The sequence below is a fragment of the Trachurus trachurus genome (assembly GCF_905171665.1).
Source record: "Trachurus trachurus genome assembly, chromosome: 15".
Classification (NCBI taxonomy): domain Eukaryota; kingdom Metazoa; phylum Chordata; class Actinopteri; order Carangiformes; family Carangidae; genus Trachurus; species Trachurus trachurus.
This window is the reverse complement of record NC_139906.1, coordinates 10,212,395-10,230,983: the sequence shown is the minus strand read 5'-3', so window position 1 is coordinate 10,230,983 and position 18,589 is coordinate 10,212,395. Positions and strand designations below refer to the sequence as shown.

Genomic DNA, 18,589 nt, shown 5'->3' with positions numbered 1-18,589 from the left:
TAAAACCAGCATTTTACATTGAATCAAATGAACTGGACTGAAAGGGCGAACAGTGACCCCACCTTTTTGTGCAACAACAACAAAAAAAATACACAGGTAGGTAGGTATCTCTCTCCCCTTTCAAAATCATATCAGGGGCAAATGATTAAAAAGAAAAAAAAAACATCTGTACAGTACTTTTTAACAAAGTCATGAAATAACAGGATTTCTGGCTAACGCAGTCCTGTGTGTTTGTGTGTCTGTGTGTGTGAGACGTTGTGTGTTGTGTTTTTTCTCGTGTGTGCCTTGGCCAGTCAGATGCCATGGCTTTTTGAAGGTTTGAGTCCTGCTCCTCTGGATCTAAGCCTCGTTACTGCTGAGTTTTCATCCTAGTACATTTTGTCATTTGTCACCTCCCTTGTCTCTCGAAGTTTTGTTTGATTCTTCCACGTTGCCTAGATCCCTCTATCCCCAACAAGAGTGAACAGTCCTGTGGCAGGGCAGCGCACACACACTGCTTCAGCCAGTCAAGCTTTCTCTATCTACGACGGCTAGTCCTGCTAGCCTGACTGGCCTGCTGAACAGTTCGTACACTGGCTGGTTGTGTTCTGGCTTCCTCTTTCTCTCTCTCTCTCTCTCTCTGGAGCTCACTTGGTTTGGGTTCGAGAAGGATGAGAAGGGAGAGTTCAAATGAGGACGTGCGAGGGGTTCCTGTGGGGTTGCTGTAGTACCGCAGCTTCCTTGCTGCTGTTGCTATAGCAACAGAGCAGAGTTGGGAACCGCCTTGGCACCGATTTCCACCACAGCCTCTCCGGTCTGTACGTAGGATGGAGGATGAGGAGGAGAATTTTGTTCAGGAAGAACAGAAATAAAAAAATAATAATAAAAAGATGTTCAGAAGGAGGTGGGCACTGGGAGAGCAGGGAGGTGTGATAAAAGAAAAAAGGGATACGTTTGCAAACGTCAGGAGGAAGAGAGGAGATTTTTTTGGGATCTCCTGGAGGAGGGTGTCGTTACGGGGAAGAGGTAAAATCAACGGGGCTGAGAGCACAGAGTAATCTGTCTTTCTTTCCAGTAAAAGAGAAGCTCTCCCTCTCCTCCTGCTGAGGGAGAGAGGAGCAGGGATCGGGAGGGACTGAGTGAGGTGGGAGCTCGTCTTTGCCCGTCTCCTCAGTGAGACTGACGGGTGGCACAGGCAGGCCAAGGACCAATGAGACGACCAGAGGAGGGAGGATGGGAGGGACTCAGTGTCCATCCACCACGACCAAATAGAGGACAGTTAGCCTTTTAAGAGCTCAGGCGGGGCCGCTTCCTCGGAGACTGCTCTTCCTCCTCGTCCTCTTCCTCTTCGTCCTCGTCGTCGGGGTAGTCCACCAAACCGACCAGAGCAGTCTGAGAGAAACAACAACACACACACACTTATTGGTAGTTGCTCATTAAGCATCATTTACATTTATGAGGCCAGTAAATGTCTGTGTTGAAGAGCAGCTTTACCAAAGAGACAAAACTAGACACACAGTTCCGTTTCTATGATAAAATACATATAATTCAGTCTTCACACACCTCAGATAAACAGTTTTTGCAGTTTCTAAATCTTGAGAGCTATGACAAGTTAACAGTGGCTGGCACAAGTGAGTCTAATATAAACTGGACGAAGACAACAGATATTGGACTCTACACATTCTGTAGGGATGCATTACCTTCACTACTGGTGTGGCTGGAAGAGCAACTGTTTTGACAGAGGAAGCTGAGCTGTTGTTTGGAGTGACGGCTGGTGGGGAAGGTGGGATTACAGCAGCTTTCCCATTGTTGTTGGCACCATTGGCTCCGTTGGCAGCTCCTGTTGTAAGAGACAATATAACTTATCAATCCTGAATGGGCGGTCGTGATCTAAGGAAAAGGATTTCAGAAAGACACATACAGTAAAGAAGAGTGCAGCTTACCTTTTTTGGCTTCCATGTACTTGCCGTAGCTGTCGGAGAAGTCTTCCTCCATCCTCTTCTCCACAGCCTCTCCATCGTCATCGTCGTCGTCATCGTTGAACCACAACTCCTCGTCCTCGTCCATAGACCGCGCATCTCTGCGATATCTGGGGGAAGAACAGCAGCTTTATTGAGACACAGTTTTCCACGGAAAGACGTGATGAAACTGCGCGAGGAAGCGAGGGAGTGAGTGAACTGGGAATATCTATAAAGATCGCCACCACACTCATTTGCCCTTTGAGTTCATTCAGTCTGCTGACCTATTGAGTCTCTGGCTCTGCCGGTCTTTTTCCTGCTCGTACCGGCCTTTCAGCCCCTTGAAAGTCTGGACGTACTCAATGGATTCAAGTGCTTTGTAGAAGTTGTCCACAATGTGAGCGATGAGGGACTTGATGTCCTCCTGGAAACAGAAGAATTGGGTCACAATTCACTTTCAATGCCGTGTGCAAACAATGCAAAATAATGCTTTTGAATCCAGGGATCATCTGTGTGTCTACGCACCACTTTGATGAACTCAAAGAGCTCTATGATGGCTGAGTTGAGGAGGTTGTATCGGGTGCCGTTGTCCAGCAGGGCATTAATGACAGGCTCAAACAGGTTCCCTTTGATGATGTAGCGGTTGTAGTACTCATCTTTCAGACCAATGATCCTGCGCATGAAACGCAAGGCACCTTGGACAAAAAAAAAAAAAAGACAACTGTGTAACCAGGCAGCTGTGTTTGTTTTAAAATCTACAGTGTATTAGATTATAGAGCAGATCCACAGTTTATGGCAGAATTCAGAAAGTAGATTTACAAACAACAGGGCATTTAGAGAAGACAAGAGAGCACAGAGAGGTGAATGTGTGGGTACTCACAAAGAGCAAGGAAGGTGTGCTTTGAGTTCATGAGCACCAGCACTCTCCTGAGTAGGTCTTTGTTCATGATGTAGGTCTTGATGTGGTAGGTGTGGTGCTCCACACAGAAGGTCAGAAGCTCCAGGATCAGAGCCAGCAGCTGAGCTGTCTGGAAGTTGTCTACACAAAAACAACACAGCTACTTCACAACAGGACATTACAAATGCATAAGGCAAATATTCCCCAATTCCCATTACACATTGACTACTCAAGAACAACTCTCTTGAGGAGCTGTTGTTTTTTGAGCTACACATTGATGGCCCACCTGGACAGACGGGGTTGATCTTAGTTGATCCCTCTTGCAGATCTGAAAGACCCAGACAGAATAATCGTCAAATACTCCATCATCTTCCAATTTTAAAAACTCCTGTTTATTGTAAGTCTCTTTTAATAAGTTACCTTTCGAGTTCTTGTCATGTGCAGTGTTGGCCAACAGAGGAGCAGTCAGGACGTGCATGCAGTACTTGTAGAAGAAACTCAGAAACTCTGTCTTCTCAGTTTTCTAAAAGGAAACAACAAAAAAAGGTGTCAAATGTGGTTCAGCTGTAGGCAGGAAAGGTATTCAAGCTATTCTTGTATGGTTGCAAATTCATAACCATCAATACAAAACTGTGTGACAGGTTTAAACTTAAAATATTGTGCATGTGTGTGTATGTTTTACATTGGTGGAAGCCAGCATGTTCTCAGGGTCGATGAGCGTCCTGAGCAGGCCCATCAACTGGACAGCTCCTCCTAGCTCTGGGTCGGAGTCACAAATCATCTGCTTGATCACGACATTTATCAGCAGAACATCCTGAAACACACACACAAACACACAACAGAAGATACAGTCAACATAATGCAGCTTTGGTCCAATCATACACTCACAATGAAAGAGAAACTCAACCAGAGGGAAGGAAGAGGAGGAAATGATTGTAGATTTCCTGAACAAGCTTCACTTCTTTTGTGTATAAATGTCCTACTGAGCTACACGGGACATTTTTAGAACATGTAAAAACATATAATGTAATCTATGAAGTGGCTGCGTGCGTGTTGACAGTGATGTTAAGATGCTTACGTCATCCGTTTGCTGTGGTTCCTGCATGACAAACTCCCTGACCATGGAGGGGCTGAATTCCACCAGGTAAGAGAAGATGTCTGTAGCTGCTGCCCTCACCTGTAGGTCATCCATTCCCTGATACACACACACAAACAAACGCAGAGTTTTAACACTCACACAACCCTTTTACCCTGATCAAATATTCTTGGAGAACAGAATAACTGTTTCATATAATTATAAAACATACCATGACTATTTCAAGAGCAGGTAAAATGCCCAGATTTGCCAGAGTTTTGAAAAAAGCATCTCTGTTCTGTGGCTGCAACGTTTGTGAAAAAGCACAGAATTCCTTGACAAAGTTCACCTGAGGAGGAAAAACAGATGGACGGGTTGATGTGAGATGTTAAAAGTCAAAAACCAAAGCATTGTCCTTTTTACAGTGTAAAATTGATTTCTAGTTCACTCTGAAACAGTCTGATTTAGGATGCAAAGGTTTCCCCAAACTGAATAGATAGTAAATGCTTGGAAATTGAATTATATCCTTATTTACCCTCAGTGAGAGTTTGAAGTGTTGAATGAATAAAACTGCCAATATTGTAGCATGACAATCCAGTAGACAAGGAGATAATTCACATCAAATTCATTATACCAATAGTACAACAAGTCAATGAATATTTAACCACTGTAGAGGAAATAGCATTACACACGGCCAAATGAATCCATATAACAAGAACTTAACACCGGACACATCTCACTCTCACAGCCACGAATACATGAAAATAAAGTCCAAGCATCAGGTTTCTACATTTTACAAAGTAAAATATTTGGACAATTGTTTTACTCACAAGCTCTCTCCTTTTACTGTCCTCCGTGGCTTCATCTGTGAGCTGTGCAAAGACCTCTGTTAGGAACTTCTCGTCCTCCTGTGACACAAGAAAAACAGGGTTAAGACATCATGACAGTGAAGGAAAAAATCCCAAACAAAAAGGAGAAATGCAAACATATAACAGTTTTTCTGAAACATCCAACACAGGCCAAAACAGTGAAATCATGACTCCACTTCTCTCATTAGACTGAATCATCCCATTTCAAATCTTTACACTCATCTTTTTCATTTTACACCTGTGAACAAAAACTACCATAATTCTCCTGAGCTGCATTGTGTATGAAGACATTTATAGGTAGATTATCACAATTTCTTTTTTCCAATGGTGTAACATCAGTCATTTATCAGTATCAGTACCTATGAGTTGTTACTGTCTTGAACTACAGTAAGCACACACACTCTGGCATTTGTCAAACAAGTGTCAGTCAGAGACAGGACAGTGAAAAATTAGGCAACAGCCAAACTGCCTCACCTGCAACATACTGACGATCTCCACCTTGTTGAAGAAGATGAAGGAGGTGAGTGTGGACAGGAAGTTCTCCTCGAACAGAGATGGCGTGGGCAGGATGATGTCCTGGATGTACTGCACCCGGTAGGTCTGGTGGATCTTCTGCCGGAGCTCAGAGTCCGTGATAGGGATCACCTCCTTAAACTTTGCCGTCTTGGTCAAGAATTCCCTGTGCCGTTTAGGCTGAACCAGCGCTGGGTCGTACTCAAGGCAGCCAACCACATCCATGATACAGTCGTCAGAGAACATCACTTCAAAGAGTGCCGCTTTATTGAGGAACAACACACCCCGGACAATCTCGTAAAGGTGATGTAGGCCCTCTCTGTTGTCCAGATCCTCACATACTCTGAAGAGACCCAGGAGTTTCTTGATGTAACCTTCACTCATCAAGGCCAGGGCGAGTTTTTCCCTCCGTATGGGCGAAGACAGGACGGAGGTAACCAGGTCGGCGATCTCCTCCAGTCGGCTGAGCTCGCAAGGAGGCAGCTCTACTAGGTGGCTTGTTTCGGGTATCTCCTCAAAGCGCTCCTCCTCTGACTCGTCGATGGGGTCCTGGGTGATGTCCAGGGCAGGGTCTTTGCCTTGAACCTAGGCAAAAAATAGCCAGTAGATAATGATATTAAGAATTAAACAAGTATGGATGGATCCCCACAGCAGCATCCCCTGCACATATTTTATATGGCTACATGTTAACTAAATTTCCTGATGCAACCTGAGGTCAAGGTAGCAGGGGGTCAAACAGCTAACCAGGGAACCAGACGACGGTGCACTCTACCTTCTGAACAATGACCACCTCTCCTAACTGTGTTATAATAACCCAATACAAAATTACGTATGGTAAAATTGGATACTCCTTACCTGACAAATCTTCTCCCAGATCTCATCACAGCCAGCCTTTTCTTGGAAACTGAGGGCAAGGTCATAGTTGTCTGCTTCTGACCAGACAATCAGTGTGTCCTGGTAAAAAAAAAAAAAAAAAGGGCAAAGAAACATCAACAACTATGCAAAAAGAAATGTTTCAAAGTTATTGCAGGACACTCACATGCACCCTATTACATACTTTAAGCACACTTCAAAAAGAGCAATACTTTGTTTATAAACTAAACAAAACAAACAAAAAAAGCCAATGTCTGTAAGAGCATGGAAATAACTCATTTAAATGCTGGATTAGACCACTTTGTCTTCAATATCTGAACATTCATTTTTGATCTGGTATTTTGTGCTATGTGATAAATAGCTGTAAAAGATCTGTCTGAATTAAAGCAATCTGATAGAACTGCAATTACTTATGATGTGATCTGCGCATTCCTCGTGTTCCAGTTATACAATCACCATAGACCTGGATTTTCCATTATTTGCACTTCATCACCGCAGCAACAACTGTCCAGAAATTAAGTCTCATTGTTGAATTTACGTGTCACTCCAATCCACCGGGTATGTAGTGCATGCATGCCTTTTGTGGCTGATCCAGACTCAGATAGTCTATCCTTACCTGTTGTTTCTGATATGCAGTATTCGGGCTTATCTTCGACTCCAATAGTAGTGACCCTAAAAAACACAAAGATAAGGGTAACTCAACTTTCAAACAGCTGTAAACATTCAAAGCAAAGATTGCCAAATGATTACTTAACCGATTCCTTGGTGAATCTATCGTGCATGAGCAGAGAGCATTTCATTTCACGCTTAGCAGATAGAGAACAATGACGCAAAAATACAAAGTTAAAGCTTTTCCATCAAACGCCAATTCCGGGTACTTAATCATTTTTGCCGTATGAGTATGGCCACATACCGGTTTACCATTATGAGCAATAACAAGTTTTGTACGGTTATGACTAGACTTTGAGGCCCCCCATGCTACAGAGATCACGTCGCCTGCTTAACGAACGAACGAACTTGCTAGCACCAGCTATTCAATAAATTATTGCTTTGTGTACAAACACAAACGTTATATTGGTAGGAGGCGAAATTGACCCCCCAATGGTGCAGCAAATTTACAAAAACAAAACAAGCCCAATAAGTTAACAGAGTAAGCATAGTGGCCAATTGAAGCATGCTAAGGGGGGGTTAGCATGCTAAAGTTAGCCGACGTAACGTCAGTGCGGCTAGGCTAACTGAGCACTTACCGTCCGACTCGGCCTGAACTAACAACGATATTCCCTTAAGCCGTTCAACAAAACTTGACGAAACGTGTCCGGTACCCCGATCGTCCCACTGCCGGTCTTCGTTCAGGGTATATACTTTCACCCGCCGCCGAGTGTCCGACATGGTTTAACCGAGTCGGAGCTAGCAGGCTAGCTGGTTGCTAACAAGCTATCACCTCACCCCCGTCTCACTGTTTTCCTACCCTCGACCTGTTAACTTTGTTTCCACCCGCATGTTACAAAACATGCACGTCTAAGTTAAGTTCTCAATAGCGATAAAACACACCAGTAGCTATCTCATAAAAACATTACGTTTACGATGTGGGAAACAACTCTACAGGAGGCTTAATATCAAACTGTAAATTTAACACAGAGCACAACAACTCCAACGGCGGCCTCCTTTGCTAACGTCCACAGACCGCCATCTTGTAATCCGATCTTGTGTTCTTTTTCTTCCTCGACGTCAATCAAGCGCTCACTGCTGCGGGGTCTCCCCCCTCCCTCCCCCTTCGAGCGCTGTCGTCCAATGGCAGAGCCGCAGCGCCACGAGCTCGCTGCGCCACCTACAGGCGGGAGAGGTAACGGCAACAGCAGCTGTTAACATGCAGATGTACACAAAACTGATGCAGTTTTTTTTTTTTAAAGGAATTAGCTTTACTAACTTATTAATCAAAATAAAAGACACATGTGATTCAAGATTCAAGAGCTTTACTGTCATTGTAAAGTCACGTGGACAACGAAAATCTTTACAAGAAACTGCTGTAATAATAGTCATAAAATAATAATATCCTATTATGTTATATAATTTGTATGAATATATTGATAATAACAGTGTATTAATATACTACAGTATTTAATATTTTATAATAATAAAATAATAGACACATGTGGTGTTTGAATAAATTAAACAAAAAATAGCACAGTTCTTCACATTGATTTCAAGTCATTCCTAACCAACTATCTTAAGCATTAGATTAAACTTTTTGCAGCATTAGCCTATTGGACCAGTAACAGATACACACACACACACACACAAAATTAAAAAAAAAAAAATCAATAATTCAAATATTACCCCACCTCCATGACTGTTCAGTTTTTACCCTGTTCTATAAAGGGGTTGATACAGACAGATTATGGTTTTGCCCACCCTGTTTATATCAAGAAGAGGGGCTAAATATCAATTGCACTGAAAATGCCATCCTCCAATATTATTATACAGCTCAATCAACCCCCTTCTAAAATAATGTTAATACAAATTAACATTATAACCTTTTTTACAGAATTAGGCTATTTATTGCAATATTGTTATATTAGACTGCATTAGTTTTAAGTAGATGAACTGCTAACTGACTGTATACTCAGCATAAACTCCCAATAGACAATATTACATTTTTACACTCAACATAGAGGTGGCATCTTTATATGTTGCCAATTTACATATTATTTTAGGGTTATTTGTTACAAAATGTACTTCCCTGCCCTAAGGCAGAGTTATAAATATCTCTATAATGCCTGGCTGATTGCCATTTATCTTAGTAAACAGTCTACCACATGAATCACTAAGGGCCACCAGCTCCTGGGTAGATGGGTATTTCCCAAATTTCCTGAGCCACGGGGTTATACACGTCATTAGTGTAGGAAACTGTCTCATCACCGTCTGATTAATTTCAGTCACCCACAGGCTAAACCCTGCGCATGTTAAGCCATTGTCTTCAGGGGTCTTTGATCTGAGGATGAGGGTCTTGTGTCTGGCCCCACCCCTTCTGTGAGCCTTGGAGACAGGCACATTTACAGGGGCTTTAAGTGCCATGGGGAACAATTAATCATGCTTAATTATTCATTTTGGAGTAAACCTGTGTGTATTGTGTTGCATTTTCATTTCATACATGTGTGCATGGTATGTTTTTACTATGAGCAGCTGTAAATTTAAACACAACAAAGCAACCAGTATTTCTTTTTTTATTTACAGATGGATCACATATACTGCTAATGAATACGAGTAAATATAAAAAACAATAATTAGACATACAGTATCTTCCACTTTGCTTTCTTTGTCCTTATCTTGATCCTGGCAGAGTGGAGACCAAATATGGAAGTCACATACCACAAGAGGCAGTGTTACCACACATCTGAATAACAAAACCATCCTTGGATTGTGCTGTTAGGTGACTGTGTCGGGGGTAACTAGTAGAAAATCTAACCGTCTTATATGTTGATGCTGTCAATGGCGGCTGGGGTGGAAAATGTGAAAGTAAGACACCATAAAAGTAGGTACTTAAAAAATACAACACCTTTCTTACATCTGAACTTGTGTCAGTTGCTCGTTGTTATTTAGGGGGTTTTCCTCTCAGTTTGTGCACATCCACTGGAAGCAGGACACTGTATTTGATGAGATGCAGCTCAGTCCAGTGCAGTTTGATCACGTCCATACCCACAGCAACTGGGTAACTCTCTTTATGTGCAACACTGGTTCAGTCTGTGGCAGAATCTGATGCTATCTGGGTTTTTGGCAGATTTCTCATCAGGACTTTATGTGTCACAAGTCACTGCCGGTTGTGTGGCTGTTGCTTGAACCCATGGAGATGCTCTGTTTCTCACTTAGCGTCTTGACAACAGTTGCAGCCGGAGACTGGAGCACCTTACGTGAAAGTCTCATTCTCCCGTCTGTTGGGTCCCGTCCAAAGTATTTGACCTGTTGATAGAACAACTCCAGTTACACACAAGCAGCCCAGGATGCACTTAACAATACAGCTTCTGGTTATTGTATACATACCTGTATTTGCTGGCCCACCTCTAAACCTAAAGCACTTGGGTGTTTGATCTGAAGGACAGAAACACAAAACAATGAGCTTTAACTTCAACTAGCACTAGTAGCACTTTAACATTTTATTAACTCCTGAACATAGAAGATGTCTCGCCTGTATTTAATCATTTTATTGCCTTTGTGTTTGTTTTTTTATCTCCTTCTTCAGTAACATTTATCTTATTGTTGCCTTTTTCTATGAACACCAACCTGCCAGTGGGACTAGAGATGGAAATTAGCCTCGGCTACAATCTCATGCATATTTACATGGAAATGTTCATTAATATGTATGTCCTATTGAAAAAAAAAAAAAATCTCAATTTCAAACCTTGAAACAAACTGTCAAATTTACTGACCCGTTTGTGGTCCAGCTGTGAGTTGTGCAGCAGGACAGCGCTCATGTTGGGGTAAAGTTTCACCATCACACCGATGTCCCTGAAGGAGCAGAGGAAAAGCACTTAGAAGACGTTTCAACACTAAAAAAAATCGGATTTAATTTCTCAATGTTACTAGGAACATGCACAAAATGTCCCCGTTTACAGTGAATATTTATTTACCTTATTTCAGTGATGGTGGCTGTGTAGATGGCACCAAACTCCAGCTGCTGTTCTTGCTGCAGAACAAAAGATAGAAATATAAACTGATTTAAGTCAATGTACCATCTGGAAGAGCAGATGTGAATTTGGAAATGTGCATCCAAACATGCAGCTGAAAACACACATACACACAGTACGGTATAGATTTAGGATGTTTTGTATTATGAGTGTGAGGCTTACATCATCTTTGCAGATCTCATTGATGAAGTCTTGAGCTTCGTTCATGGCTCCTGGTGACGGAGCGAACACAGAGAACGTCTCCTCGTCCACCTGGCTTATTGTCACACCTGAAGAAGAAAAACAAAATGTGTAGAAAGGGTGAATTTGATTTGAAGTTGTTCCCTGGTTAGTGTCACGTCTGAACCACTAAAGGCTTCTTCACAGTCCTGGTTGGGTTTCTGATTAATGAGTTGAGTTTTACCTGTTTGAGCTTGTAGCCTGCGAAGGTTGTAACCTCCCGGACCAACAAAGCGAGCTCGTCTAGAAACAGGCACCCGGACATTTTCTGAAAGCAGAACAACACTCATGTACATCAGATTATGATCTGTTAAACTCCTTTTTTAAAATAAAGAGCATATGTTTAATTATACTGAAACAACACCTACCGACAAGAGGTCCATTCTCTTTCCTCGTCTCTCTAGGTTTTGCTATACATTTGTTCATGATGCCCAAGATTTCCCTCTTTGCCACTGAAACATAATATTGAAACAAAGGCCATCAAATGAATATAAAATACACACAGATTACTCATTAGTCTAAAATGTTCAGCTTCACTGTTATGTGTGTTTTACCTGTGGCCTGTTGTATAGCCTCCATGACCACCTTTAGAGGCAAACCTGGTATCTTCACATCAGCCTGGAGGTTGAATGATGTGAAAAGAAAACAGGTGATCTAACAGTTTGGGCAGCTTCCAAAGTACGGTAAGCACTTTTCAGGCTCATGCTGTTTCACACAGAACTGTTTAATATTTACACAACACTGGAAATGGGGCGGATGGAAGATTTTTATCTGTTTGTGTAAATTATTTAGCTTCCTGCCCCATTTCAGTCACAGCGAGCCAAAAAAAAAAGTTAGCAGATACAAGTACCTGTAAAGCAGTGATGCCCTTGTGTGTCCCTGCCAGTTTGAAGTCCATGTCTCCAAGGTAATCCTCTATTCCCTGTTTAGAAAACGACAATTAACTCTTATTCAATATCTCTAATATTATTAAGCAAAAATATATATTTTTTCTCTTTATTTTGCATTACTTAACACTATACTTTGTATTCAACATGGTGGTGATAAATGAGTTATTTTTGATATGTACCAGAATATCAGTTAATAATCTGTAGTCTTGGATGTCAGCAGGTTTCTCTGGGTTGGCCTTGGAGATGAGACCGACGGCCACACCTGCCACAGCGGAGGAGATGGGGACACCTGGGAGACACAAATGTGGACATAGAAGCAAGGTGTTATCACATTAAATTAGATAGGAAAAGCCATTTAGAGTTGTATAATAAATTCTCTACGGTAAAGCATTCAAATATTATCTGCATTGCAAAGGACACTGGGAAGCACTAATACTACTAGTGGAAATCAAGAGGTTTAAACTATTGTCAAAATTGTGGCTATAGTACGTATGAATTTTAAAAATGTATGTTTTTTGTTGTTGTTTTTTAAAAATCCAAGATACACTGTTTATTAAAAAATAAATTCATACCAATAGCACAAAGTCAAATAACAACAGGACATATGAACAGTTTTACTACTGATATCAACAGTTCTATGAGAACCATCTCATGCATCCCCGCTCTGGTACCTGCATCCATTAGTGCGAGGCTGCCTGCACATGCTGAGGCCATTGAAGAGGATCCTGAAACAGAGAGAGGTAGAAAAAATAAACAGCAGCAGACTTTCAGACGTTGTTCCTCTACCGGTTGATGACTGTATTAAAAAAAAAAACTGTGTCACCACCACACTCACCGTTGGACTCCAGCACCTCAGCACTGACCCTGATGGTGAACGGGAAGTCTTTAGGAATGATCGGTCTCAGAGCCTTCTCGGCCAGGGCCCCTGGAAAACACAGTTTATCCACTCAGTCTCTGCCCATGACGTTCTTAATGTAGAGATGTGGTGAGCAGACACTGAACACCATGAGAAGGTTTAACTTTTTATACAAACCATGACCGAGCTCTCTCCTGTTGAGGCCTCCCACCTTTCCAATTTCATTGGTTGCATATGGAGGGAACTGAAATGAAAGGCAAAAATAATTTAAAATAAAACATGACATGATACAGAATTATATCTAATAATTTGTGACACTTGATGAATGAAAAAAAAGTGGATTTAACTCACTTCATAATGAAGCATGAAGTTTTTGTCTTTGATGCCACTGCAGAAAAAAAAAGACAATAAAAGAAATGAATTAGATTATTTTAATACTTTAGTCTGTGTGGATAATGTAGGGTGGGTTTGTTGAACAGGACAAATGAATGATTGTTTTACCTCAGAGCTGTGGTGATAATATCTGCTTTGACACTGGACTCCAGGGAATCAAATGTGACACTGCACAGCACCTGCAGGGAAAAGCACAACAAGCATGTCTTGACCAAGGAAACGGAACAAAAAACTAATTTAATCAAGTGTAAAAGATGCAATATTTTAGTTAGTTAGTAAGAACTGCTTCAGAAATCTCAGATTTGATCTTTGTGCTCTTCACACACCTGTGTTTGTCCTCGCTGAAACAGAGCAGAGCCATGGAGCGGCTTAAACAGGTCTACGTCACAGGAAATGTTCCTTAAAGCCGTCAGTTCCCTCCCATCACACCTTAACACACACACACACACAAGAAAACATTGATATTATACATTGTTTGCATCACTTACACAAAGCACATTGTGTGTCTATACTGCAGGTCTTACCTCCTGTATTCATTAAGCACTAAATTGCGGAAGATTTCTTTGCTCACTGTGTTGAAGGATTCAATAACTTCGAAGGGCTCAGCCTGAGGGAACTTTTCTACATGAGAGAGAAGTTGAGTTGATATTGTTGATCTGACAGATAAGGCCACAACACACTCTCAGGAAAAAGCTGCAACATTATTTCTAAATGCAACACAAATAATGAGCATGAACTAACCTTTTAGGTCCTCTTCTGTTTCTAGTCGAATTTTATTAACAGCTTCATCTCTAGCAATCTGAAGAAATAATATCATTTTTAATCAAATTTCTGAAAAACTTTAGCATTCTCATAAATAACATACAAAATGAATGATAATATAATAATTTGACTTCACAATGCATTCAAAAGTGGTCAAATCAGATACCTTATCATATGTGTAATTAGTGAAAACAGCATAGATCCTCTCAGAAGCTAATCTGCAAAAGAGAAAATTAAAAACTGTTACCTCACATGGAAAACAATATTAATCCTATTTTTGTTATTCAGTGTTAAGAAATCCCAAAACTAAATGGAAATCATCATCATCTAATTTATATAACGTTAGTGCTGTATTTAAATTATACATCCCCTGAATCACATTTATATCATCTTCGTCACTCTGAAACAAAGGAAAACTGTTTCGTCGTTGGTCTTACTGTCGAACATGTTCCACCATGTCTGCCGGGGCTGCGAACACCTTGACGGGGTTGCGCTTGGTGACCTTCTGTTCTCGCGCCAGCTGCTGGATGGCCAGAATGATCTGCTGCGTGTGTTTGACTCCCACCTTCACCGCGTGGCAGAAGTCCTGCTGCAGCACGTTCTCAGCTGACGCCTCAATCATCACTAGAAGACAGAGAGCCACAGACAGAGCAGATGTTAGATCAACAACCTGTGAAGTTGAGCTAAAGGTTGCAAATACTGGATACAGAAGGATACAGATCTCATGATCTATAAATGATCATGGAATTTCTTGGTTTCCCTCATCAAACTCATCAAATACACAATCCAACAACTCCAAAACGCTCTCGTGGACAAGTTGTGACCTGCACATTCACCAAGTTATGAGATAATAACAGAACGTTACAAGACAGAGTTGTCTTCGAGGCAAATGCAGAGACTGCTTGCTGAAAAACTGCCCCAACGGGAACGTGCATCAGCGGTTTTGCATGAATTTACCTCTAAAACAACTCTGTCTCATAACGTTCTGTTATTATCTCATAGCGTGGTGAATGTGCAGGTCACAACTTGTCCATGAGAGCGTTTTGGAGTTGTTGGATTGTGTATTTGATGAGTTTGATGAGGGAAACTAATAAATCCCATTAGCCTCTGCAGCGTAGCTCTGAGCAGCTCGCGGCTCTGCTCCGCCGTTCTAAAAATAGCTTGCACTGACACTGATAAAAGTAGCGAACCTACTCCTGAAACTATAGGGGTTATGACAATGGGCCAATTTGCCAAAATGTTGAACTATCCCTTTAAAGGATTATGATGTGTTATGCACAAGTGTCATTTCAAAATCACTATGTTTCTGGTGAGTAATTAAACACCTGAGTTTCTACTGGGAGTTTTTATAGTGTTTGCCAACTCACCCACTTGACTGCTGGGCGCTCCGGCCACAATCAGGTTCAGGCTGCTGGAACTCATCTCTGCTCTGGTGGGGTTGATGAGCAGCTCTCCATCCACCAGGCCCACACGCACAGCGCCTGTAAATACACACAGACACAATCAGACAACATCGCGCAACCAGGACATAAAGTCAGTGAATCAAATGAATGTGAAGAGGTTTAAAAATTGTTGTGTGCTTCTCACCTATGGGTCCGTTCCAGGGGATGTCAGACAGAGCCAGAGCAGCTGAAGCTTTAATGGAAGAACATATTGTTTTAGTAAACAATCTGTAAAGCTAAACTCTGCTGAAAACACAGACACTGAGATTTAACTCACCTGCATTAATAGCCAGCACATCTGGATCATTCACACCATCCACTGCCAGCAAATTGCAAAGGATCTTCAGGGAAAAAATAGACACAGGTCACATTTATTACATAACATAACAACATAATTGTTTGGATGTCAAAACTGGACCAAGATATTATCACAACGAGATGAAAATACTCTCAACCTGAACTGACCTGAGTGTCGTAAAAGTAGCCAGGAGGAAACAGTGGTCGAATGGACCTGTCTGAGGGTCAGAAACAGGAAATACAGTGAGTCACAGTACAACATCGGTATAGACCTGCAGCACCACAGATACACGTGTAGTTCACCTATTAGTCTGCTGGTGAGGATCTCATTGTCGGTGGTGCCCAGCTCTCGCCTCAAGTAGTTGGTGGGGATTCGACCTGCAGCGGCTGCTTTCTGTTTGTAGTCCACCTGTCAATCAATTGTGGACATTCAGGCACCAAATAGACTGGATGGACATGAGTTTGTGCAGCGTCATTTAAAAAAATAAATAAATAAAAACACTCTTATTTTCTAGCTCAGGTTGTTTTGAGTTATAAATGGCTGGATAACACTTTATATCTTCTATGTGACTTATTTGATTGCCTGAAACAGACGAATAAACTTAAGGAGAACGTACCACAAGAGGCATGAACTGAGATGGAGAGGGTTTGATTTTGCTCACAGCGGTCACCATCACAGAGGTATCCCCCAGCTTCAAACAGAAACACAGACACAACAGGTTATTAAAAAAAAGGGTCACAAGTGAACATCAATGACTGCTCACTTTAACCCTCACTACACTTCATCTCTTTTCACAAGGAAGCCATCTTTGTTACATTTTTAGGCAACAGAAGCGGAATTAGAGGATTATTCGTAAATAAAGTATGAGTAATTACACTTGTAAACAAATACATTCTTTTTTTTACCTGTACCACAGCAGCTCCATCAGCAAACCTGGCAAACTTCCCCGAAGATATTTCAAGTTTCCTAGAAAAATAAAAAGATCAAAATACAATGATCCATCGCAGATCTAAAGGCAAAATCATATCCTCAATCAATTTTTCATAAAATACTTCACTACCAACTTCCCTCTCCACATCATTCTAGCAGGCCTATTGAACTATTACTGTTTACTAATAACCATTATTGTTAGTGCTTCTGAACAACTGAAATTGCCCTAGAAGAAGATCATCTGTCTATCTTATAGATACAAAGCTGACATGTTTAAAATGTATTAAAATTTAAGTGATCTGAGGGAAGAGTGGGTAAAAAAAAATCCTAAATCAAGAACAGAAAGACTATTGGCTGCTGTAAAAGCTGTGATATCTTTTCAAGTGTGTTTACAAAGCTCTGAGTGGGTGTAAATTGGCCCAGGTGTGTCCAAACCATTGCAACACAACTACACTAACACAACACAAGGTGTGCACGAAGGAAAAAGAGGACACCAAAGCTACGTACACATCATCACACAGGTAAGGTAACACACTCTGGTCCTGGTCGTGAACGGAGTGGACAGGCCACTGATAGAGAACAGAAGCTGGGAAAGTCAACTCACTTTTCTCCAAGGTCCACTCCCACTCTGCGTGAGTGTGCGTGGCTGCTGTAAACGCTGTGGTGACACGAGCGGACGTGCAGGCGGGCGCACAGAGGCCCCAGCCGGAGCAGGTACCTCATATCTGGGCAAACAAGTGGGGAAAAACTACGATCCGGGTGCCTTTTACAATTTAGAAATACGCATGGGGGCTTCCATGACAGTTCGTCACGTGTACGGAATGACGTTGCGGAGCGGCGACTTCTGATTGGACGGACAGGGTTGAAGGTGTAACATCAAAAAATGTCCGTATCTCTCGATGCAATAGTTCCGCTTCAAGTGTAGCAGCTCTTTTACCCACCATAGTATTTGTCTCAATATTATTTTTCATAAATAATGCGTGCATGTCTGTAAATAGCTATAGAAAAACATTAACAAGTGCAAAAATAAATGTGATAAATTTAAGAAATGTCTTGCCACTGTAACATCTAAGAACTTATTTTCATCAATTGACATGTGCACAAACTTGATTTATTTTACAGGTTTACAAAGAATGATTTATAATAACCAATTCCAGAATTATTTTTACACTTTAAAAGCCCCAATTTGGCCCTTATAAGGTATGGGGCTTAATCATGCACATAGCCTACGGTGGGTTCTGTTATCTCCATGAAAACATCTAATTATACTAAATAAACTGGATTATTGAAATGCAAACAAGTACATTTAAAGCAGCCCTTGAGAAAACATATAGTGCAAAAAAAAAATTAAAACTTTGTACAGGCGTAACCAGAAGTGAATGAAACAGTGTCCAACAAAATCATCTTGGTCTGAGCACAACTGAGAAGTTTTTATTCTAAATGAAAATAAAAATGTGAAAGGAGAGAAATGTGAAAGTTTCCAAATCATTTCCCACATTACTACATTTAAATTTCTCAGAAGACATTTAATACATTTAATGCATTGAAGTAATTAGTGTAAATTTAGGCCTATGTCGCAAAAGCCACTTGTCAAAGGTTTTTATTTTCCCATCTTACATTGTGACCAGTAGGTGTCACTGTGGTGACATGAAGCCTCAAGAGCTGTTTTCTTTAACCACTTTTCTGGGAAAGTGAAGTTTCCTCAGGACAGTCAGCTGGAGAGGAGACCGGCGAGATGACGAGGAGAGGATCTGCGGCCATGATGCATTTAACTCTCTGCCCAGTCCCTATATAGACAGTCCATACACTCAGGTGGCTGTGTGATGTCAAGGTTTTTCCATTTCCTGCTCACAAGATCACCCAGACTCTTACAGGTATGACATTTCTTTGTTCCCCAGTTTATTTTTCTTCTGCTGTTGCCATCCCCCAAAAAGTGAGGTCCCATACAGTGT

General features: G+C 41.4%; 2 protein-coding genes across 2 annotated transcripts; both read right to left on the bottom strand.

Annotated features, from left to right (window-relative positions):
* Positions 1-113: 113 nt before the first annotated feature.
* ppp4r3b (protein phosphatase 4, regulatory subunit 3B) lies at positions 114-7,873 on the bottom strand. Its single transcript, XM_083988267.1, has 16 exons — positions 7,413-7,873; positions 6,782-6,837; positions 6,148-6,246; positions 5,254-5,877; positions 4,741-4,818; positions 4,143-4,259; positions 3,914-4,030; positions 3,518-3,649; positions 3,256-3,358; positions 3,122-3,163; positions 2,818-2,976; positions 2,463-2,632; positions 2,222-2,361; positions 1,923-2,068; positions 1,680-1,819; positions 114-1,371 (listed from the first exon to the last, which is right to left on the bottom strand). Exons 1-16 carry the CDS (start codon positions 7,552-7,554, stop codon positions 1,267-1,269), a joined length of 2,370 nt encoding a protein of 789 aa, XP_083844393.1. The 5' UTR covers positions 7,555-7,873; the 3' UTR covers positions 114-1,266.
* A 2,010-nt stretch (positions 7,874-9,883) lies between these two features.
* On the bottom strand, positions 9,884-17,433 carry pnpt1 (polyribonucleotide nucleotidyltransferase 1). The gene is made up of 28 exons (XM_083988723.1): positions 17,242-17,433; positions 16,613-16,673; positions 16,324-16,398; positions 16,010-16,115; positions 15,875-15,924; positions 15,687-15,750; positions 15,555-15,602; positions 15,335-15,448; positions 14,405-14,591; positions 14,134-14,185; positions 13,947-14,004; positions 13,730-13,826; positions 13,532-13,634; positions 13,314-13,384; positions 13,164-13,200; positions 12,990-13,056; positions 12,792-12,881; positions 12,628-12,681; positions 12,136-12,245; positions 11,917-11,988; positions 11,621-11,684; positions 11,435-11,518; positions 11,251-11,334; positions 11,010-11,116; positions 10,791-10,846; positions 10,590-10,668; positions 10,204-10,251; positions 9,884-10,122 (listed from the first exon to the last, which is right to left on the bottom strand). The coding sequence occupies exons 1-28, from the start codon at positions 17,358-17,360 to the stop codon at positions 9,967-9,969; spliced, it is 2,313 nt and encodes a 770-aa protein (XP_083844849.1). The 5' UTR covers positions 17,361-17,433; the 3' UTR covers positions 9,884-9,966.
* Between the last annotated feature and the right edge of the window lie 1,156 nt (positions 17,434-18,589).